The 24,905-nt window shown below is 40.9% G+C and overlaps 1 protein-coding gene across 1 annotated transcript in view; it reads right to left on the bottom strand.

Annotated features, from left to right (window-relative positions):
• shank3a (SH3 and multiple ankyrin repeat domains 3a) overlaps positions 1-24,905 on the bottom strand; it is a 973,942-nt gene that overhangs the window by 604,935 nt on the left and 344,102 nt on the right. Inside the window, exons 7-9 of the mRNA XM_072562789.1 lie at positions 23,627-23,778; positions 18,009-18,176; positions 16,542-16,658 (exon numbers count right to left, since the gene is read on the bottom strand). Of these exons, the coding sequence (XP_072418890.1) occupies positions 16,542-16,658; positions 18,009-18,176; positions 23,627-23,778 (437 nt within the window). The remainder of the gene's footprint in view (positions 1-16,541; positions 16,659-18,008; positions 18,177-23,626; positions 23,779-24,905) is intronic.

Below are 24,905 nucleotides of genomic sequence, written 5' to 3'. Positions count from 1 at the left end.
TTCCACTGAAATGTTTCTTTTTGATCTAATTAACAGTGTGAGACAGAGAGAGAGAAAAACATATTGACCATTTTTGTGATTGAACAATACAATTACATGCCTGGTGCACCTTCTAGCATACAGTTCCTCCTCTTGTCAGACTTGTAACAACATTATGGAGCCAATATTAAAACAACAAAGTGTCAATTTTAAATCCATACCATGCAGGCTAACAGAAGAAGGTAAGGGGACTATTATAGTCATAACAAAGTGAGAGAACTATAACTGAAGCCTTGGTTAAACTGGGAAGAAAATATTAAAGCCACAGAAAACACAGATTGATTTGGAGAAGCTCTTGAAATGAATAAACTTTATCAAAACTGGAAGGGAGCAGGTATTTATGGACAATGGACATCATCTAGGGAAAGCTGTTCATCAAAGTGGAAATCTTCTTTAAGGCTACAGGCAGCAGCATCTATTCAATAAAATCAGAGAAAGGGATAGAAATCATTTAATAGAAAAGTGGGAAGTTGTCCATTTTGCTTGGAAAAAGTCAGGAAACCCCCTTTTTAGACGCACAGGGTAGGAAACGTCCACTTTGCTTGCAGAAAATGGGAAAACTTCACTTTGGCTCTAAATGGAGGGGAAAACCTTTCGGGTAAGCGGTACAGGGCAATAGCAGTAAACTGCACTGTCAAAGCTGAGGCCACTCTTTAAAAATGCTGTATGATGGATTTTAAAATCTTTTTCACAAACAGAATAAAGCAACACTGATATACTACATGTTTAAAAACCTTTAAAACAAAATGAGTAAAGCAGCACTGTATCACTGAAGAATTGAAAGACTTTAATGAAAGAACAATAAATAGTCACTTTAGGAAGGTATGGCTATGGAAGCAATGTTGCCATGTAGATTTAATTTCAGAATATAGATAAAACTTCAATTTCTCCAAAATAGAACATGGAAGATATAATTACTAAATGCAGAACTGTTTCCAAACTAGATGCTAAGTCAGAAACTATGCAAGTAAACACATTTTTGTGTTTGATTGTGACTATAGCTGATGACATTATACCTTGCCAACGCAGAAGCCAAATTGCTGACAGATTTGGTGAAGTTTTGATGAAGCTAGTTATTCAAAATTACTTTACTGTGAGAACAAATAAGATTTGTGTAAGAGCAAGATTTAACAGAAGAATTCTGCATCCAGAGGAATCCATGGATAATTTAATTAACAACATCTACAGATTAGTAGAAAAATGTGGTCATAAAGTTTTGGGTTAGAATTCATAAGAGATAGAATTATTTTTGCAACTGGTGATGAAACTTTGGCAGGTCTGTTACACTCCAAAAAGTATTTGACTTTGGAAGAAGCCACTCTGTTGGTGTGTGAAGCAGAATTTGAAAAGCAAGCTAGATTATCCTTAAGAGAGAAAATCAACCTTTTATTAGGAGATCAGCAGAATTAATTCAGTTTATAAACTCTCAAAACCTTAAAACATATACATGACAATTAAGCCAGTTTGCAGACACCAACAATTGGAGCACTGTGGAACAAGGAGATCTCACAGGCACAATGTTCTGAAGAAGGGTCACTGGGTCAACTCTGATTTCTCTCCAAAGTTGTTGCCAAAACTGTTGCGATTTTGCAGCAAGTTCTGTTTTTGTTTCTGCACTGGAAGAGTCTTCCTATGTATTCTGAGGGTAAAAATGACCCAACCAATTTACTTTAGCCAGAAGCAATTTATGTCAATTTTCACATTCATTATAAGTTTAACACTAGGAAGGGTTTCACTATGTTTTCAGATTGCATATGGGGAGTGACAACACAGAGATTACAGAGTTGAAAAATGTGGTGCTGGAAAAACACAGCAGGCCAGGCAGCATCCGAGGAGCAGGAGAATCGACGTTTCGGGCATAAGCCCTTCTTCAGGAATGAGGCTGGTGAGCCAAGTGGGCTGAGATAAAAGGTAGGGGGGAGGGAATTTGGGGGACGGGCGCTGGGAATACAATAGGTGGAAGGAGGGTGATAGGCCGGAGAGGGGGTGGGGGCGGAGAGGTCAGGAAGAAGATTGCAGGTCAAGAGGGCGGTGCTGAATCCGAGGGTTGGGATTGAGATAAGGTGGGGGGAGGGGAAATGAGGAAGCTGGAGAAATCTACCTTACCTTTTATCTCAGCCCCCTCCCCCTACGTTTTATCTCAGCTTCCTCCCCCTACCTTTTATCTCTGACACCCCTCCCCCCTACCTTTTATCTCAGCCCCTCCCTACCTTTTGTCTCAGCCCCCTCCCCCTCCCTGTTATCTCAGCCCCCTCCCCCCTACCTTTTATCTCAGCCCCTCCCCCCCACCTTTTATCTCAGCTCCTCCCCCCTACCTTTTGTCTCAGCCCCTCCCCCCTACCTTTTATCTCAGCCCCCTCCCCCCTACCTTTTATCTCAGCCCACTTGGCACACCAGCCTCATTCCTGATGAAGGGCTTATGCCCGAAACGTTGATTCTCCTGCTCTTCGGATGGTGCCTGGCCTAATGTGTTTTTCCAGCACCACAGTTTTCAACTCTGGTACTCCAGCATCTGCAGTCCTCACTTTCACACAGAGATTACAGCCTACAATACTGAATCTATATGGTCCAGGACATATAGATCCCCAGATTAAAAAAATACTACTGGCAACTTTGCCAAATTCTAACTCCTAAATGTGAGTGCATGTCTTGCCCTCACCCTTATTCAAATGGCATAAGGACTTCAATTATTTACAATCAATAACAAACAGTTCAAAAGACAGAGGGTTATACCAAGCCTGTTCAACAAGTGACAATAGATCATGGAGCAGCCAATTATGGAAGTATAGATCCAGGAAATGATAATTATCAAATAAACAGTTGTTGAACAAGTGATTTAGGGACATCCAGTAGAAGCTTAAATTGGTCTTCCCATACTTTGCCAGAACCTAGACAGAATCTATCCAGATATCAAAGTTGGCATGTGAGATTTGTTCCTTATGGTCAACTAGATAAAAATCCGTGACTATAACAGATTGACAGAAATGTTTTCCACTAGCTATCTTACTGAAGACAGTTCAGAATATAGAAATCAGAATAGTTTGCTGGAATATGTAAAAAATGGGGAACATAATGAGCAGTATGAGCCATTTAAGCACACTGATGACCTTTGAACTGAATTTGTTCAGACAGTAATACAACCTGGTGAACACCTATTTCCAGCAGATTCAAATTTTGTATTAAGTGATGAGCCAACAAGCGTTCATGAAGTATATTTCAATTCTACTCTTTCAATCAAGAGTCATCAACATCAGCAGCAGCGACAGAGATTATGCTAAATTAGGTGCAATCCTCAAGTATCATGACTGAGGAAGTGAACATGTTTGGTACACCAGTAAAGCAACTACAGATGGCAAATGCATGCATCCAACCTAATTAATGCATTGAAGTAAACCAACAGCTTTTCCGGCAGATTGAGAACGAAGATTTGTTTGGGTTGCACAAGGCTCCATGGAAACCACCCGTGAGGCGAGACGACCAATGTCCACAGATTCATGAAATGGTCACGAATAAATTCTGGCTATCAAATCATAGTATATCAGTAAAGACAGTAACCTCTTTCATCAGGGAGGCTATCTTCCATTAAGGAAATTCATGAGATACAAGGACCTGCAGATGATGTTTTGAGACACAGACTAGAGTTCCTGTGCAAAGGAAGAGATTAAAAAGTGAAGAGAGATTTTAAAGATCTCATAGAGCCCAAAACAGAAGCAAGGTCAACAATCCTGCAGCAAAAGTCATTCTGTTTTTCCCATGTTCAAATAGAACATATTTTGTACAGATTGTGGAACCTCCAAACCACCTGAATTTGTGAAGTCAGAAACTTGATGGGAAATGGGTAGTGGTAAATGTAATTATATAGGCTAATGTATAAAAGTTACAGTGAAAAGAAACTTGAATGAAAATGTTGTAAAAGGTAATGATTCTTAAAAGGTTAATACATACAGGCCATCCAAACGTATGATGCTGTTTGGATCTGGGTGGCAAAAGCCAGAACATTTTGGGATCCTGAAGTGGACAGATACATTCTCCTCAGATTAGCATTTTATTGCCCAGAGGGCAGTTTACAGTCAACTGTGGGTCTGGAGTTTTTGGATTAGTGGTGCTGGAAGAGCACAGTAGTTCAGGCAGCATCCGAGGAACAGCAAAATCGATGTTTCGGGCAAAAGCCCTTCATCAGGGTAACAAGAGTAGGTCAAACTAGATAGGAAAGGCAGATTTCCTTCCTTATAAGACATTAGTGACCCAGGTTGGTTTTTACGACAATTGGCAGTGTATAGTTGACAAATAGCCAGCTCTCTATTCCCAATTTTTATTGAATTCACTTTTCACCATCAGTCATGGGGGATTTGAATCCATCTCCTCAGAACATTAGCCTGGGATTATGAATTTTCCTCTAACACAGTAGACCAAGTAAGCCCACAGAAACAGTTTGAAAATTCGGATGACAGCTACTCAAACACAAGTTGACACTGCATACTAGTATAACAAGAAGCAATGGTGGGACAGCCAAGAGAGAATCGATACAGTCTGACAGGCAGCAGTGCAAAAGAATTAATAGGATATGATGAAAAGCATGAATTGCAATAGTGCAGCAGCATCGAGAGGATAACAGCGAGACTTAGTGTAAGTAGTGCTTTCACAGAAGGAAGCCAGCGAGCTGGAGAGGGGGCACAGAGTGAGAACAATAAGAAAGTAAAGGATTGCGCTTGGAAGGGAACAATGGCAAAAGCAGTTAGAGGATGAGAAGCAGTGGTGAAAGACTGAGTCGAAAAGGAAGCATTATGAGAATGAATCTGAAAGAGAGAAATGCAGGAGTGAGCTGAGAGGGAAGAGGGTGAGAGTGATCTGAAAGACAAAGTGGTCAGAGTGAATCACCGAGTAAGCAGGGCAAGTTTGAATGGGAGCAATGCAACAATGTCTTCAAGGAAGCAGGGTACCAATGCATGGGAGAAAGAGCTATGGGAAAGGGAATCTGAGAGGATGGAGGTGCAAAAATGAGTCTGAGGGAGCAATACAAGGGTGGGTCTGAGAGGGAGCACTGCGAGGGCGAGTCTGACACAGTGTCAGAATTGCCTCATTCTGTGCCATAAGTAGCTCTATGACACTAAAAAGATACCAGGAAGGAGCAACAGAAACAAAAGGAGTGCACACATTCCTATCTTGTTCAGAATATGCCAGAGTTGATGTTACTAACAGTTTGAATAAATAAATTATTCATCCTGGAGAGCAGACCAGAATTTTAACTTCAATCAATAGCTTGTTATGTCCTTCATGTACTTTGAAGTATATAGTTCTTAAGCCATGTTTCCTCTAAGTTTCTGAGGGTTACTTTAACTGAGTAGACAGATTTTAAACATAAGACTGATGGAACTCGTGTACAAATTCTGATTCATCTTCTCTCGGATAAGACATTTGCATTGCAGCCCGATTTTAATGACATGTTAATGAGCTCCCAGTTAAAATTCTTCTAAAGTCACTAATTACATCTGCTGCAGCTGGTATTGGTTAAAAGAATGATTAAATAGAGAGAGTTTAAGAAGGCATTTACTTGTGGCATCTCATTATTTTATGAGAAATTAGCAGATTCTGGATTTAGCTCAACAATTCATTTTCTGTTGGTTTTGTAATTCACATTTCCCTTGTTCATTCAATGGTAAAACAATCACATCTGCTGCAACATTGACCCAAAAGCACAAAGATTTGGTTCAGTCACTTCTGAACATCAAGTTCATGTATACTAAAGACCTCACTATCCCATTGAAAATCCTGTAAATGACCCCAGTGAGGAGCTGGATAGCTACCTCAGCCCAGCGAAGGTCCAGCAATTCGTGCTTACCATGGGGATGTAGACAAGCTACTCCAGAGACAGGACAGTCAAATGGACAATGGTAACCCCATAAACTGGGGGTTAAAGAAGTTGCATTTGCTTTCATATAATAGGGCACCCACTCAGTAGGTGGGTTCCGCTGAAGCCACAGCCAAATACCAAGAGACCGGATAGTTAATAAAGGTAACTTTTAATAGGATAACTGTGAATTCAATTATTCAATTTGTTCTTTGTAATGTTAAGACATGCAATGTATATAACTATGAACGACATGGAAAATTGTACAAGTACCAGAGATTTATTTACGTGAATAAAGTATATTTTGAAATTTAAAAAAACTGTAAGTAGCACGGCACTGAAAGTTCTCTTCAATCTAGCCTAATCTTTGGGTAATGTTTTATTGAAATCCCCAAAGCAGTTGAGTAACAATGCATGGCAAGTCCTCTCCAAACTGTGGATAATACAACATTGAAACATCCCTCCAAACTGTTAAATATTAACCATCTCACATTGACATGGAGCAGCATTACCAGTGTCGAGTACACATCCTGGAAGCCACTGCTGATCATAAACTGTCCTGGACCAGCCATATAAATACTGTGGCTACAAAAACAGACCAGAGCTGCATATTCTGCAGTGAGTGATTCAATTCCTAACTTCTCAAAATCATTTCCATTATTTAAAACATAAGTCAAGAGTGTGATGGAATGCATCCATTTGCATGGATGCATGCAGCTCTGACATTAATCAAGGACAAAACAAACCACTTGATTGGCACACATCTCCACTGACTTCTATATTTAATCCCTGTTGCACAATACCCAATTTCAGCTGTTTGGCCATGTAAAAGACGCAGTGCAACAACTAATCAGGTTCCTTTAACAGCATCTCCCAAACTGTGACCTCCACCATGTAGATAGACAAGGTCAACACGTTTATGAAATGCTCCTAATTCGAAGTTCTGCATAAAGTCAAATAATATTTGGAATTGGAAACACATCACTGTTCCTTTGTTGCCACTGGATCAAAATATTTTTACCCATCATAACTGTGGGTCACTTTCAGCAGATATATTTCAACAATTCATGATGAATTTGAACAACTCATGTTCTAAAGCACTATCATCTTTTCACAGACCTTTTCAGAGACAAATGGGAAACAATAATAAATGTTGGACCCACCAGTAGTGCACAAATCCCATGATGAATAAAATAAAATAAAAGGAATGACACAAAACACTCATTGAGGTCTCCTGTGATCTGTAAGCAACATACATATTCTCTGATCTGTGGATAAAATGTGATTGAAAGTGTATTCAATCAATGAGCAAAAATTAATGGGTAGCACATGAGTGAAGGGCCCCTGCAAACAATATATTGAATTCAAACTTCAAATTGGGAGTAATATATTGGCAAAAGCACCCTCCAAACTGTGGGTCAGATAAATTACTTAAAGTCCCCTCAAAATAGATGGGTTGTTTGCCATTGAAAGCATCCGCCAAACTTTGGAAAACAGATTATTGATTGTGTCCCTACCCATTAGTCAGTAACATGTCATGGGAAGTATCCTTCAAAGGATACTTGGATGAAAGAAATAAATCATTGAAAATCCTATCTAACCTTCAGCAAATAAGACTTTAGGAAGTTGACTCCAAATTCCAGGTAACAACACATCCTCTCAAAACAATGGGAAACAGCACATTGAAAGCCTTTTCCAGATTGTGGGCAATACATTGCTTTTTATGCATCATGGGATGTGGGCATCATTGGCTAGGCTAGGATTTTTCTGCCTATCTCCAGTTGCTCTGAATCAGATGGTGATGAGCTGCTTTTTTGAACTGCTACAGTCCTTTTGGTGTAGGCAGGGAGTTCCAGGATTTTGAAAGAGTGGCAGGTCAGGATGGTGAGTGGCTTGGGGGGAACCTGCAGGTGATGGGTGTTTCCAAATATGTGCTGCCCCAGTCTTCTACTTGATTGCTATATGATTGTGGAATTGTCTGAGGACCCTTGGTGAATTTCAACAGTGCATTTTATAGATGCTACACACTGCGGCTACCGATGGTTTGTGGTGGGGGGAGTGGATACTTGTGGATGTTGCACCAATCAAACAGACTGCTTTGTCCTGGATGGCATCAAGCTTGTTGAGAGTTGTTGGAGCTGCACTCATCCAGGCAAGTGGGGAGTATTCCATCGCATTCCTGACTTGTGCCTGATAGTCGATGGGGAAGCTCTGGGAAGTCAGAAGATGAGTTAATTGCAGCAGGATTCCCAGTTTCTGATGTGCTCTTGCAGCCCAAGTGTTTATCTGGCTAGTCCAGTTCAATTTCTAGTCAATGGGAACCTCATAATGTTTATATCAGAGGATTCAGTGATGAAAATGCTTTTGAACATCAAAGATCAATGGCTTTTATTCTCTTGGAGCTGGCCCAAAACTGGATATTGCTACATTTGAACATAGACTGAGGTTTCATTATCTGAGAAGTCATGAATGATGCTAAACATTATGTGAATGTCTCCATTTCTAACCTCAAGTTGAAAGGAAGTCCATTGATGAAGCAGCTGAAGATGGTTGGACCAAGGACATCATAGAACATAACAGTGCAGTACAGGCCCTTTGACCCTCAATGTTGCACCGCCCTGTGAAACCAATGTGAAGCCCATCTAACCTACACTATTCTCGTCCATATGCCTATCCAATGACCATTGAAATGTGCTTAAAGTTGGCGAGTCTACAACTGTTGCAGGCAGTGCATTCCACACCCCTACCATTCTCTGAGTAAAGAAAATACCTCTTATATCTGTCCTATATCTATCATACATCAATATGAAGCTATGCCCCCCTCGTGCTAGCCATCACCATCCGAGGAAAAAGGCTCTCACTGTCCACCCTATCTAACCCTCTGATTATCTTATATATCTCAATTAAGTCACCTCTCAACCTTCTCCTTTCTAATGAAAACAGCCTCAAGTCCTCAACCTTTCTTTGTAAGACCTTCCCTCCATACCAGGCAACATCCCAGTAAATCTCCTTTGAACCCTTTTCAAAGCATCCACACCCTTCCTAAAATGCAGTGACCAGAACTTCACGCAATACTCCAATTGCGGCCGCACCAAAGTTTTGTACAGCTGCAGCATGACCTCGTGGTTCCGAAACTCTAAATTGTGAGTAATAACACAGTTGAATACCCCTACAAACAATGAGAAATACATCAGTGAAAGATCCTTTCAAACAGTGAAAAACACATTTGAAGCCCTCTCCAAAATACGAGTAACACATCGCTGCAACCTGTAGGTAATCTATTTTGAAAACCCTCTGCAACTGACAGTAGTAAATGGTTAAAAGTCCCTACCAAGTGGGTAATAACAGATTATTCATATTCCCCTCCAAACTATGGGTAATAATCATTGGCTGTCTAATCTGAACTGTGGAAAACCCCCAATGAAATTCAGACTAAAGCACCATTGTTTGTCCTCTCCAAACTCTGGGAAAACACAGAAAGTCTGTCCACCTGTGCATCATATAGCATTGAAAGTGCTCCCCTACCTGCAGGAACACCATGGAAAGTCCGTCTAAATTGATGGCGATCATTGCTAAATGTTTTCTTCAAACTGTAGGTAAAATTTTTTCTTAAGTATGGACAATGCTTTATAGAATGTTGTTTAAAAAGTGTGGTCCCAGAAATCACTCTCTGACAAACTGTATCCAGCAACACATTGATGGATTCCACTCAAACTCCATTTGCATCACAAAGTCCTCTTTGAGTCATCAGTATGTCCTTTCAAACTGTGGTTAGTATGTCAATGAAAAGCCATCCCAAAACACATCAGTGCAAGTCCTCTCTTAAGTCTGGATAATGGACCATTGAACATCCATTGAAAACCAAATTCTTCTCTTGTAATTAATAGAAATTATAATGAGGTATGAGTTGGTTAGGATACATTGGGGGATGTTATTTAAAGGGATGATGGTGGAAAGGCAACGGCAAACATTCAAAAAGCATATGGATGAACTAGAACAATTGGTCTTTCCTGTCTGGTGCAAAAGCAAATTCGGGAAGTTGGCCAAACTATGACTAACAAGGAAACTGAAGATAGTACTAGATGCAAGGAAGAGGCAGAAGTGGCCATAAAAACACAGACCTGAGAAGAAGTTTAGAATCCAACAAAGGAGGTCAAAGCGATTTCTTAAGAAAAGGAAAACAGAGTGCCCGTGTAAGCTTGCAGGGAAGATAAAAACTGACTGTAAAGCTTTCGCTCGCTATGTGAAGGGAAAAGATTAGTGAAGACAACTGTAGTTAGATATAGTCAGGAACAGGAGAATTTATAATGAGGAACGAAGAAATGACTGACCAATGAAATACATACATGGCTCTGTGTTCACAAAGGAAGACACAAATAACATAGCAGAAATACTGGGGAATTCAGTGTTTAGTGAGAGGGAAGAATGCAAGAATATCAGTATTAGTAGGGAAATGGTTTTGGGGAATTTGATGGGATTGAAGATGGATACATCCTCAGGGCCTGATTATCTACATCCCTGAGTACTTCAGAAAGAACAGGAAGCTCTAGAAATAGTGGCTACATTGGTGGTCATCTTCCAATATTCTAAAGACTCTGGAACTGTTCCTACAGACTGGAGGGTAGCAAATGTAACCTCTCTATTCAAAAAGGGAGATAGATAGAAAACAGGGAATTATAGACCAGTCAGCCTGATGTCAGTAGAGGGAAAAATGCTAGAGGTCTTTATAAAAGATTTAATAATAGAGTACTTGGAAAACAGTAGCAGGATCAGACAGAGTCAGCATGGATTTACAAAAGAGAAATCATGCTTGACAAATCTACTGAAATATTTCAAGGATGTAACAAGTGGAGTTGATGAGAGGGAGTCAGTACTGGTGATTTATTTGGACTTTCAGAAGGCTTTTCACAAAGTGTCACATAAGAGATTAGCATGCAATATTAAAGCAGATCAGACTGGGGGAGGTGTGTTGAGACGGATAGAGTACTGGCTGGCAGACAGGAAACAGAGAAGAAATAAATAGGTCTCTTTGAGAATGGCTAGTGGTACCACAGGGATCAATGCTAGGTTTCCAGCTATTCACAATGTATATTAATGATTTTGACGAGGCAACTGAATGTAATATCACGAAATTTGCAGGTGACACAAGCTGGATCGGAGGGTAACTGTGAGGAGATGCTTCAATGTGATTTGGACATGCTGAGTGAGTGGGCAAATGCACAGCAGATACAAACAGGAAGGCAAATTCTGATCTGTTTAGCTATAAATAGAGAGAGGAATGTACAATGGGACCTGCATGCCCTCGCACACCAGTCACTGCACATGCAGCAGGTGGTTACGAAAGCCAATGGTATCTTGGCCTTCACAGTGACAGGATTCAACTACAGGAGCAGGAGAATCGACATTTTGGGTATCAGGAAAGGGCTGATGAAGGGCTTATGCCTGAAATGTCACTTCTCTTGCACCTCAGATGCTGCCTGACCTGCTGTGTTTTCCCAGCACCACACTTTTGACTCTGATCTCCAGCATCTGCAGTGCTTACTTTCTCCTTTAAATGACAACAGATTTAATTTGACCTGAAGACCAAGGGAAGAGGACTTCCACAGGAATATTGGAAGGTCCGGAAGAAGAGTGAACTTGAGAAGGGAATGGTGCAATCAGTCTTGATATTGTAAAGGAGGAAGAAAAGACTTTGGAGCTTAGAATGCAAAAAGAACTAACAGAGGAAGATTTAAAGGAGTATTGACCAAAAGAGAATTGACAAACACAGGACCATTGCAGTAAGTAGTTAAAAAAAACACTTTTTAAACAAAGGCACTGTTAGAATCTAACTGCTCTCCATTGGACTATTGTGCTTTGTGATTCTGGAACAGTTGAAAGTGAAGGACAATTTCACTTCTCCAGAGGCTGTCATGTATATGTTGATAACCAGGGCAGTGATTCAGCAATCAGCATAGAAAGTCACAGTGTGAAACAAGACAACAGAGCCCATTTCAAATGGCACCAAAGAAGCAGCCTTATCTAAAGTGGGTCTTGAGACTGCCTGTCAGACACTATCAGAGAGCAGACTGCCACTGTGAATGGCTTGTCACCTGGGATTACACAACCAATTTCAATCAATAATTCTCTCGCGCTTGTTCCTTATCTCAAATTTTGTCCTTCACTGACAGTAAAGATCAGTGTAAGAATACACCGACTCTCTCCTGGGTTTTAAGAAGTTATGAAAAAAAATATGAAGATATATGAAGAGTTCTTTGCAATCTGAAAATGGTTCTGGCTGCTAGGTTTTTCTTCAGCCTCTGCTCCATGAGACCTGTTACCAGCCTGCTGATCCTTTAATACAGTTCTGTAATGTGAGGCATCGCAAGAGTGTGCAAGATATTCAAATTAAGAAGGCACTGTGTTCCAGCCCAAATCAATGTCACCAAAGCTTTCCAACAGAGTTATTGCCATATCACACAAACAATTGCTACTGCACTCCGACAGGAAGAAGTGATTAATCACAGATCAGACCCAGAACTTTCTGACTCTATTAGTAAGTGATTAAAGAAAACACCACGTTCTGTTCTATGATAATGAATTGGCACTTGACACTGCTAGAGACTTCCAGCAGATGGAAGAGTTGTCCTTGATGAACTTGAAAGATGTTACAAATGTCAGGTTAATTGAACTGGCAAGTAAGTCAGGAGTGGAATCTTTATCATCGTAGATTATCAGAGAATCAAGGAATTGCTTTGGTCTCCTTCCCTGAGAAATTGTGTTCTTGCTAAAGAGGGAGTACAGGGGTGACAGTCTAATGAAAGGGGATAACTATTTAGGACCGAGGAAAGAAGAATTTTCTTCACCAGACAGTGGTGAGTCATTGAATCCATTATTACAGAAAGCAGTTGAGGCCAAACCATTGCATGATTTCAAGAATGAGTTGGATCCACAGCAATCTTTGTTTTAAACGATACCTTATCAACTGGCACTCTGGATAAACCAGCAAAACTGATATACCTTGAATACTGCATTACCTTAAATACCACGAGCCACTGTAAAGGCCAAGTACTTATCCTGTAAATAAAATATAATGGCCTCCTAAAGCTAGAGATAAGAAAGCAAGCCTTATTGAAAAGTGAGTGTAGGATTTGGATTACAGGAGAGACCGAGTACTATGTGTAGTGAAGCACTGAGATCAGGTCATATTGAATTCAGTTTGATATAATGTGAGTATGAGGAACATTTAAAGCATTTTCAAATAAGAAAATTGGGAATGGAATTCCAAATGGCATTGAAAATCAAAAGGATGGAAATACAATTTGAGGAGCTCGAACTGGAGCTGCAATTGAGAGATAGAAAGGGAGAAACATTCAGGCTATAAATAGTAGTGTTTTTTAAAAGTGAGATTTCAGAAGCTGAGGAGGGCTCTTTGATCAGGAGAATCCTCATCATATTCTGAAATCCAGGAAGGAAATGGTTAAATCTGTATAGGCCCTACCAAATTTTGAGGAGATGGCTGAGAAAGCATTTTTTATGTCCTTTGAGGAAACAAAGCAAGACAAATGAATTGATTGAAGGAACACTGTTCACTGCCCATGCAAAGCAAATTGACAGGTAAAGAACAGGTAATTTATGCTTCACTGTCAGAGGAGATTTCTAGGGATTATAGTGCTGTAAAAGGAACTATACTGAGCATATATGAGTTAGTGCCTGAGGCATAAAGGGAATGGTTTCAGAATTTAAGGAGACAGCCTGGGTAAACCTACACTGAATTTGACAGAGTTAAGTAAAATAATATTGACAGATTGATATAAACATTAGAAATGAAACCATGTACGTAGCTGTAGTCCTCAGAGAGGAGCATTCTCTTAATAAGAATTTAAAAACTCACTGGGGAGTTACATGGCTCAGTGGTTATCACTGCAGCCTCACAGCGCCAGGGACATGGGTTCAATTCCACCCTCAGGCAACTGTGTGGAGTTTGCACATTCTCACAGTGTCTGTGGGTTTCCTCCAGGTGCTCCAGTTTCCTCCCACAGTCCAAAGATGTGCAGTTTAGATGAATTGCCCACGCTTACTTTCCCATGAATGTGCAGGCGAGATAGATTAATCATGGGAAATGGAAGGTTACAAGGATAGGGGAGGGGAGTGCAGTTGGGTGCGATGCTGTTTGGACGATTAATGTAGATATGATGGGCCAATTGACCTGCTCCTACAGGGATTCCATGATTCTATGACACTGCAATAAGAACAGAATTAATAAGAAGCTGACAGGAAGGCAGCAGTAATGGCTGATGATTATGAGCTGACCCATACAACTAAGCCTTTTTACTGTCACCTACATGAATTAAAAAGAGAAAGAAAGTGGGAGAGTGAGAGGAAGACAAGCAGCCAAGGTGGAGAGCTGAGAGTGCCCCAAGATCTCCTCTTCAGATCCGAAAGGCAAGCATTGAGGGGAGAGATGAAAATGAAAGGTCCAAGTGTTCCCATTGTAACAAAATGTTTGGAATGCTGTAAATTTACAGGAAAGGCCACGCGAATGTTTGGACCTCATAGGACTTAGCCCAAAACAGAACGTAAAAGGAAAATACCACCATTCAATTTGTAGCTTCAACTACATGTAAAAGACCAAAGGTAAGCACTGTTGAGAGTGCAGGAGAGGTGAATAAAATGGTAATGAGAGTTACAAAAGGATTTTGGTCGAAGTGAAGGTCACCCTGTTTTTCACAAAAGACATAGCCAAGCCTGTAACTATATTAAGAGATTGCTGGAGGAGGATTTTGGTTTCCCTCCACAGAGTTCAACGAAAATCAGTGTAGTAGTAAAAGTGATAAGTGGAAAGTGTACCCAGGCTTCATAGTACAGAGTCCATTTGGAATGTAACTTGTCAAGACCAGTGGTGATTAGGCCAGTTAAGAGATTACCTGTTGGCAGAGTTGATCTACTCCTGGGGAATGATTTAGCTGGAGTGAAAGTTATACCTTCACCTATAAATACAGAAAGTCCACATTGAGGCCAAAGAGATGAATTAGAGACAAGAACAGGTTCCAGGTATTTTTCCAATATGCTTGGTGACCAGAACAATGGCTAAAGAATGTCCCTCATCAGAAATCACAATAATAATGCAAGTAGATGTTAGGTTAGCAGAAACTCTGTTTAAGACTGAATGTAATTTGAAATTAATTTTTGACATGTCTTTGTTAATTAAGACTTAAAGTCATAGAGTCAAATAGATGTGCAGCATGGAAACAGACCCTTCAGTCCAACTCGTCCATGCCAACCAGATACCCCAACCCAATCTAGTCCCACCTGCCAGCACCCAGCCCATGTTCCTGTATGAACCTTTCTATTCACGTACCCATCTAGAGACCTTTTAAATGCTGCAATTGTACTAACTTCCACGACTTCCTCTGGCAGCACATTCTACACACGCACCACCCTCTGTGTGAAAACAAAATTGCCCCTCAGGTCTCTTTTATGTCTTTCCCTTCTCACTCTAAACCTATACCCTCTGGTTCTGGACTCGCCCACCCAGGGAAAAGACTTAAAGTACTTCTAGAGTTAAATACATTAGTATACAGAGGAACCTTGATTATCCAGCATTCAATTATCCAAATATCGGATTATCTGGCAAGATCGCAAGGTCCTGATGCTCAGCTAAACTATGTTATCCTGCATTCGATTATCCAGAATTTGAATAACCGATAGAAATAGTCCCTGCCCATGTCCTTTGGACAATCGAGGCTCTTCTGTAATCAGCTCACATTGAAATAGATGGTGTTCTGGAGTGCTACTGAGAGGAAGTGGAGACATCTTCAGAGACCTGCAGCCAAAAATATGGGCAATTGTTCATCAAATGATGCATCTGTCTAGCTGTTCTAAGAAGATTTTGCGAAGTGGCACATGAAATTCCTATGGCAGGACACGTAGGAATAAAGAAAACCCAACCATCAATTTTTAGGTATTTTACCTGACCAGTATTTCTTAAGAACATAACGCAATTCTGCAAAATGAGTAACTCGTGTCAGGTCATATAAAAACTTCAACAAGTTACTAAAACAGAAGCTTTGAAATGAATACCAGTTTTCAAAGAACTTTTTATTCAAGTGTTCATAGATTGTATGGGACCATTACCAAAAACAAGAGCCGGACACAAGTTATATAGGCATAATAAGTGTGACAACATCATTTACAAATGATAATCCCTTAACCACATTTATAGCTAAGGAATAGTGGAGAAGTTAACCCTTTTTTGTTACTTTGCCCTACCAATGGAAATACAATCTGACCAACATTCCAACTTTATGACCAAAGTGTTTTCAGAAGATTGTTCTTAAGACAAATCCTCAATATTGGATTATGTGTTTATATTTCTAGAAAAACTCACAGGAGTATTATTTCTTTCTGAGATTGAAGGGTTACTAGCAAATGCTATTAACATCAAGGGCTAAAGAGACACAAACTATTGTTACACCAAAGAGGTTTACTTATCTGAGGTTCTGCTATTTGAGTTAGAGAATGCTCCAGCCATATTCCATACACTTATGAATTAAGTTGGAGCTGAAGTGCTTAACTGTGTAGTTGCCAACATGCTCCTAGTTCTAAGATATATTCTTCCACGTAGCCCCATACAACATGCACTTCTCCTCCTCCTCCTCCTTGCCCTACTCACCTGATTGTAGAGTGCACAGATGTGCAGAGCGGTATTCCCTGAGGCATTCTGACTGCTCATGTCTGCTCCATAAAACAGCAAATGTTCCAGATGTTGCACATGTCCATACCGGCAGGCCTGAAGCAAAACAGCATTATTGATATCATTTATTAATTCTTAATCTGGCTTGCAGATGTCACTGGCAAGATTGGCATTTATTGCTCATGCCTAGATTGCCACATGTGGCTTGATAGACTATTTCAGACTAGAGCTGAGAATCAGCAATGCTGATTTAGGATTGGAATCAGGTGACTACAACAGCAACAACATGCATTTATAAACATAGTCAAGCAGGTATTTCCCAGGAGCATAATCAGACAGACAACCTCAGGGTTCAACATATCTTTCATTCTGTCATTACAATTAAGTTGAAATCAACCTTGGTTCAACTAATCTGGTATCATTGGAAATGTTTGGCCATTTTCCCTTTACTTGACTCTATCAAAAAATCCCTTTGTGGCAAAACAAAGGGAAAACCATGCCATGTTTCTGCTCCTTTTCCTGTTCTCCTTTGTGCTTTAGCTTGGAATGGACACAGCTATTCAAATGCAATGCTAAGTCACTGCAACGTTGTCAATGCATCTTGGTTTTCTCTTCATGGTTATGGGCTTGCAGGTTAGGCCAGGGATAAGGAGGAGCTGCTATCTCCCTCCATGGCTCATTCAAACCTGAAACCCAAAGCAGGTGGACCTCAGCACTTCAACAAGGCAGCTCATCACCACCTTCACAAGGGCAACTAGGGACAGGCAATAAATGCTGGCCCAGCCAGTAATGCCCACATCCCACAAAAATGAATACATTTTTAAAAATGAAATATGTCTGGACGCTGTGTGGATACAAGTCAAAATCCTCTAATGGCCGTGTCTGCCCAGGCCTAGCTTTGCTTTTGGATGCACAGTCTGTCAATCCCTACAATGTGGAAACAGGCCATTCGAGTCCACACTGCATATCCCATGGCTAATCCACCTAACCTGCACACCTTTGGACAGTGGGAGGAAACTGGAGCACCCAGAGGAAACTCACGCAAACACTAGGAGAATGTACAACCTCCGTACAGACAGTCGCTGGAGGGTGGAATTGAACCCGGCTCCCTGGCACTGTAAGGCAGCGGTGCTAACCACTGAGCCACCGTGCCACCCCAATCACTGAGCCACTGTGCTGTTGCAAGTATATTAGCTCTTTGGTGAGAACTTAAACCTGAAAAATACAGTTAAGGGCAGGTCTTTGCAGAGCATTCAATTTGATACATTTAGAGGGAGAGAGGCTGTTTCTGTCCCTTCTCCAACTCTCCAACTGCGTTTTTAACAGAGTCTGAGGATTCCTGCTGTGAGCAAACAATGAGAAATAGGAAAGCTTGCTGTCACTCTGAGCTAGTAACTCCTCAAACACATTTGGAACTACACCCTATCTGCCAGGGAATAGTTTTACCTGATGGATCTCTTGCCAGCCATTCTCATCCATGCAGCCAACAGTAGCATGGTCATGCAGAATCAGTTCACAGCAATAAGGGTCTCCTCCCACCATCGAACTGTGGTACAAAGGCGTTAAGCCCCTGCTGTCCTTGTAATCTGGAGAAGCACCCAAATCCAACAGGGTCTACGTAGAAGAGATAAGCATAAAGTTCTTACTGAAGAATGTATGGAGTCACAGCACAATCACTGTCGTATGTACGGTTACAGCATAGTTTCTGGAGGATGTAAGCACATGGAATATATTGTAAGACGTACAGTTGACGTGCAGACATTAAATGGAGAATAGGTTGCACAACATGGCATCTATCACACGCACTGGCACACAGTGTAGTCCTGTTACACAAAATGATTATTGCAGGATGTACAGTCATGCAGAGGGAAACCACTGGATGCAGTCGCACAGCAAGTTTACTGTACCATGCACAGTCTCACAACATGGATACTGTACGAAGTTACAGAGTGTTCTTCATGTTTGATAGTGTCGCTGCAAGGAATAGGGGGATGCACAAGTCAAACAAAGTGGGTAAAATTATAATGTAAGAAAAACATCAGCCAAATTGCACAAAGCAATGGTAGATTAGCTAGAGAAATACAATGGTGAAACCGATTGGGTGTTTACACAATTAGATAATTACAATATTATCTGTTTTAGGAATAGATTGAGAGATAAATGTTAGCAGGGAAACAAGAGAGAACACTTGTCCTTTTCCAAATTGAGATGTCTTATTTCCCCCTGAGAGGGCAGTAGAGTTATCAGTTTATTACCTCATCTGAAAGCTATTACTCTTGTATGGAAGTCCTTTAACACATAGTACTGAAGGGTTATCATGGTTACGTATTCAGGTACGAGAGTAGAGACTGATTCCGTGCAGTGCTGAATTACATCTACATAACATGTAATATAGGTGAACCCACAATGCAATGTTATATAAACCTTAGCATTTCTGAGTCAGGACTTCATAATTTCAGCTCTCCACAAGCTGAGGTAAAACTTTTTTTTTATTTTACTCTATTTTCTCCGCCCATATATGCTTTTAAGAGTCATTATTTTTGGATGTACCTAGCTCTATTAGCTTCTGAAAAGATAAAAGTGGGTCAAAGTTCATGACCTCATGTGGTAATCACAAATCTTCCAATAGGGGCAGTAATCAGGTGCAGGAACTCTGGTGGATTTCCCAACTCTTACATCCTGATGAGACAGCACGGTGATTGTTAGCAGGAGCTTTGACTGGTATTCCCTCTCTCTATCCCCAATACCATTTTGGACAGTGATAAGGAGCAGGATTATTAACTGATTTCTCTTTTATCTAAGCCTGACCTTGTTGGTCAAGAGCAGAAATCCTGACTGGTTTATTTCTCTCCACATGCAGTTGCCGCTTTCAAACTCTGGACTGGAAAAGCCCAACCTGACAACGTGCATATTAAATTCCTTTCATCTAATTTTATACCCTGAAGCTATTTTTCCAACACTTTGGAAATACTATATAGCAACGTTGTCATCTTAGTTCTGTGACTGCCTGCTGGTTAGAGCAATTCTGTTGGAACAAATCCAGCCATCCTTCTGCTCATGGTTTAACTTTACATTACTCCCTCACTGCAAGTCCTCTCATAATTAGTGGAGTTACTCAACCATGTCATCGTACTTCAGTGAACCCATCACTGTACTGGAAATGATGCAATTCAACATCTGTTTATAGAACACAACTCTAACTCCACTCTCATTCAATTCTAGTCCATTAAGACCAATGTGCAGTTAATTTAATAAACTCTCCATTTAGCAAACCAATTATGACGTAGGATTGATACAGAGTAAAAATTCCTCCAATGTTCCATTAAAAATCTAACCCTGTCCCATTTTGTGGGGTCTCTGCATTCTTTATGCTCTTTCAGGAGTCATGAGTTGGCGAAAGGCCTCATGGATAAGAAGACATTAGTTGGACTTCCTCCCTGGATCAGATCAGATGACGGGAGAACAGTGACGAATGAGCAACAGGCAACTCATTTCTTGAAAACCGCTTGTCTATATAAAATTTCAGACCTGAATGTAAAATTCCAGGCCAGATGAGGCCCAACAGGGATTCCTGGTGTTCCATAGAGATTTGTGATTTTTTAAAAAATTAGATCATGAGATATGGACGTCATTGGTTAGGTCAGCATTTATTTCCCATTCCTAATTGACTTTGAAAAATGGTGATGAGCTGTTTTCAAAGACCACTGCAATCGTTGCAGTGTAGGCACACATACAGTGCTGTTAGGAATGAATTCCAGCAACAGTGAATGAAAGGCAACAAAGTGCCAAGTCAGGATGGCTAGGGGGACTGCTGTTGCCTTTCTAGATGGCAGAAGATTAAAATTTGGAAAGTGCCACTGAAAGGACCATGGTGAACTGTTCCGCTGGTCTTGTAGATGATGAATATAGCTGCCAGCATACATCAGTTTTGAAGGGAGTGATTTTTTAGGGTGGTAAATGCTTTGTCAATCAAGTGGGCAGCTTTGTGCTGCATAGTGTCAAACCTCTCAAGTGTTGTTGGAGTTGGACCAGCCAGACTAGTGGAGAATATTCCATCACACTCTGACATGTCTTGGAGAAAGAGGACAGCCAATGGGGAACACTCAGTGAGTTATTAGCCATCTGATCCCTGGCCTCCAACCTGTTCTTGAAACCATATAATTTATTTGGCTGATAAGTTTAGTTTTTAGGACAATGGTAAAGCACAAGATGTCAATGGTGGAGTTGGGGGGGAGCGGGGAGGGGATTCAGCATTGGTAATGCCTCTAACTATTCTGGGGGGGTGGGGGGGGTGCGGGGAAACATTTAGATTCTCTCATTACAAATGTTTAAGTTAGTGCCTGGCATATGTGTGGCACCAATGTTACTTGCCACTTATCAGTCCAAGCCTGGACATGGTCTAGGTCTTGTTGTACATGGACACAACCTGCTTTCATACCTGAACCTTTTATTGCAAACGATACTGACTATTCTGCAATCTTCTGCAAAGATCCTCCTTCTCAGATCTCATGATGGAGGGAAGGTCACTAATGAAGCAACTGAAGATGTCTGAGTCTAGGGCACTGGGCTGAGGAGCTCCTTAACTGAATTTCTGGGACATCAATAATGCCTCAACTATTCAGTATATGTATTAATGACTTCAATGAGGGGGATGAATACCACACATCTGATTATACAAAGGGAGACAGCATTATTTTCACTATTAATGGAAGCAAGAAGTTATAAGGAAATATTGATTAAATGGAAAAAAATACTGTGACAAATGGATTTCAGTGTAGTTAAGTAGGTAATAAGGTTTGGACCAGTGTACTTTATAAATCATGAAAAGCTAGAGAAAATTGAATACCGAGAGTCCAAGGCAGATTTTTGTAAACTGCCATGGACTGTGGTGGAAAACTGCAGTACATGTGGTTGGGAGTTGGGTTACATTTGTTCAAAGCCATGGCTAGATGTCTGGTGGAATACTGTGTCCAGTTCTGAGCAACAAGCGTTGGAAAAGAAGCACTGGCCTTTTTGGAGCGAATGCAGTGTAGCTTTACTGGAGTTAAAATCGCAAAAATCACCTTTGAACTCTCTAAATTCCAACTACACAAAATTCATTGGAACTTATAAAATTAATGGGGGTAATATTATTGAAATTTTCAAGGTATTAAGAGGATCTGACAAGGTAGATCGAACAAAACAATTCTCTTGTTAGGGAAGTGTCAGATCATTGTCTAAAATTTGAACCATGCCTTTCTGAAGGAAGAAAACATTTCTACATGCACTGGATGGAAAATGTTTAGAACTCCCCTCTGCAAAAAGCACTTGTTATTTGGTGAATTGTTAATATTAAATCCTCCCAGATTGTCATTCAATTTGGCCAAAGCTCTTTGACGAAATATTAGTGAAAGATTGCTCAGTGTCAACTACAGGCATGATCTGGTATTCGCTTATTTGTCCATGTTCAGCTCATGGCTACAGTGAGGTTGGTCGAGTCCCAAACTGTATGTTGTTTTTTTTTTAATAACCTGCTCAGAGATGTTACGTAGGGTGGAAACTGAACCCATGCATTCTTGGACCAGAGGGTCACTACCATTCCGTCACACCAAACCAAATTGAACATTATTTGTATTTTACATTTCTCAATTCAAAGAGTTCTTTGGGCTCATAGATATTTTCATAAACAAACTCTTCAGAGATGAAATATTATGGTGTACCTTTGGAGGTGGGACTTGTACACAGGCCACCTGGCACAGAGGTAGGGACATTACCAGTGCATCCCAAGAGCTCAAATTGCGCATTACTTATCAAGCAGGTTAATGTTGAGCAGGTTCCACTAAATTGCATTGTGAACAATATGTCCTTAACTTCACAGATGAATGGGAGCAGATTGACAAGGGCAAGACTGGTTCTTTTGTGCATTTTATTTAGCCACCTGTCATTGGAATGCTGCCTCTACATGGTAGAGAGACAGACCAGGCACAGCAATTCCACCACGCTCCCCACTCTCAAATTCTCCATGCCAGGCAGAAATTCAGCCACCTGCGCATACCCAAATGGTTAAAAATCACACAATGCCAGGTTATAGTCCAACAGATTTATTTAGAAGCGCTAGCTTTTGAAGCGCTGCTTCTTCATCAGGTGGTTGAGGTGCTCTGAAAGCTAGAGCTTCCAAATAAACCTGTTGGACTATAACCTGGTATTGTGTGATTTTTAACTTTGTCCATCGCAGTCCAACACCGGCTCCTCCAAATCATGTATACAAATGACATCATTCACAATAAACATTGTGATATGGACAATCTAGCTTCAGGATGTCTGCTGCCAGTAACTGATATCTCTTGGCCTGTTTTTTCATGGATCTCTTCACAGTTATGCAACTTACACCATTTTATGGGCAGTATGTAACCAGGTAGTTTTTCACATTGTCGGGTAGATGTTCACGACGTAGATATACTGAAACAACTTGATAAAGGGCTCAGTTAGCTCTACAGTCCAAACTCTTAGTACTGCAGCTGGGATGTTGTCAAAGCATGTGCCCTTGGTTGTATCCAGTATCATCCAGAGTTTCTTAATATCACAGGAAGTGAATTGAATTAATTCAAGACTGGTTTCAATGATGCTGGTGGACCAAGGCATACTTTCAAGTTCACCGACACTGGTCCCAGATTACTGATCAATTGAAGTTAAATTCCACCAACTGCCCAAGCTGGATTTGAACTCATGTCTTCAGAATATTAGTCCAGGTATCTGGATAACGAGACCAGCAACACTGCCATTCCTGTTTCAATGTTCTTGATGCTCAGATTAGCTGCAGTTTTCCAGCAAATGTCAGGAATAGCATCGTATCAGTTGTGAATTCATTATTAACTTTAGAGTCTGACCTTGTGATTTACTGCCGTGTACCAGTGTGTATTCACTATTTGGGAAGTGCCATGATCGTACCAGTATATTGTAGGGTAGAGCCATTTGCTCATTCATGAGGAGTTGTGTACATCTTGCCAGTGCAGTTCAAAATTGTGTACTCACTATCCTTGCAGTGTGCAGTTAAGTATCAATGGTGTGCAAAGTTGTTTACTTACAATCAGTGCAGTGTGGTTCCGACATCGCACAGCTTTGTGCAAAGCTGTTAATCCATCTCGGGTCCTGAAGTCCAAATGAGCTCCCCCATTTCGCAGCAACTTGATTATCTCAGATGTGTTCTCCAGTTGTACAGCCAATGTCAGTGGACATTCTAACAGTAAAATGACAGGCAATGTGTGATTGCTATGATAATGACTGACATCCAAATCAATCAACTACATGGGGGAAATATTAAATTGATGGCCTGGAGTTGTCCTCAGTTTATCCCTTGTACAGCTGTAAACTACCAAGAAATATCCAAGTAGACCAAATGGGTACTGTAAATGAGGTCTAGGAAATAAACAAATGAATGGGTAGAGTCCATGATAAAGTAATTGGACAGTGTTGACAGTGAGGAAGAGGTCTAGGATTACATGAAGATATAGATGGATTGGTCTGATAGAAGTTAAGTGTCAAACATTGAGGTGCTGGAAAAGCACAGCCAGTCAGGCAGCATCCGAGGAGCAGGAGAGTGGATGTTTTGCGTATAAGCTCTTCATCAGGAATGTGGGGGGGTGGGTAAGGAGGCTGAGAGATAAATGGGACCAAGGGGGAAGGTACCTGGGAATGTGACAGGTACCTGGGGGGGTACAGTGAGAGAGAGAGACTCACTGACATCCTTGTAGCGGGAGGAGAACTTCTTCAAGGTGGGCATCCTTGGAAGAGGCTTCGCAGGAGGCCATTTGGCTCCCGGAGCCTGCTGTGCCATGCAATAAGGCCACGGCTGACCTGATTTTCAACTCAATTCTACATTCCCACAAATCTCCAATTCTCTTTCATCCCCTTCATATCCGTCTCTACCTCAAAATAATTAAAAGCTATGCATCTAACAAGGAAACAGTAACAATCCTCTGACATTTCTGTTCTTAAATGAGCAGCCCTTTATATTAAGGTATGACCCCCTAGTTTTAGATTCTCCCACAGAGCGAGTATCATTTCAACATCCACCCAGTCAAGTCCCTTCAGGATCTTGCATGTTGCAGTTAACTCATTTCTGACTCTTCTAACTCCAGATGATACAGGCCTAGTCTGACGAGCTTCTCCTCATAAGACAATCACTTATTCTAGGCATTAGTCCAGCAAACCTTCTCTGAACTGCTTCCAACATATTAACATCTACTGAAGGACCGAAGCACAAGCGTTCAAAAAAGAGTCAAGGGAAACAGGGGGAATCAAAGTGGCTAGAAGTTGAGGGGGGTGAGTGGGAGGTTGGAGTAGGGAGTGAGGCATGAGTTGGAG

Source organism: Chiloscyllium punctatum, chromosome 44 (genome assembly GCF_047496795.1).
Source record: "Chiloscyllium punctatum isolate Juve2018m chromosome 44, sChiPun1.3, whole genome shotgun sequence".
In the NCBI taxonomy this organism is placed as follows: Eukaryota; Metazoa; Chordata; class Chondrichthyes; order Orectolobiformes; family Hemiscylliidae; genus Chiloscyllium; species Chiloscyllium punctatum.
This window is presented reverse-complemented; position numbering and strand designations above follow the sequence as displayed.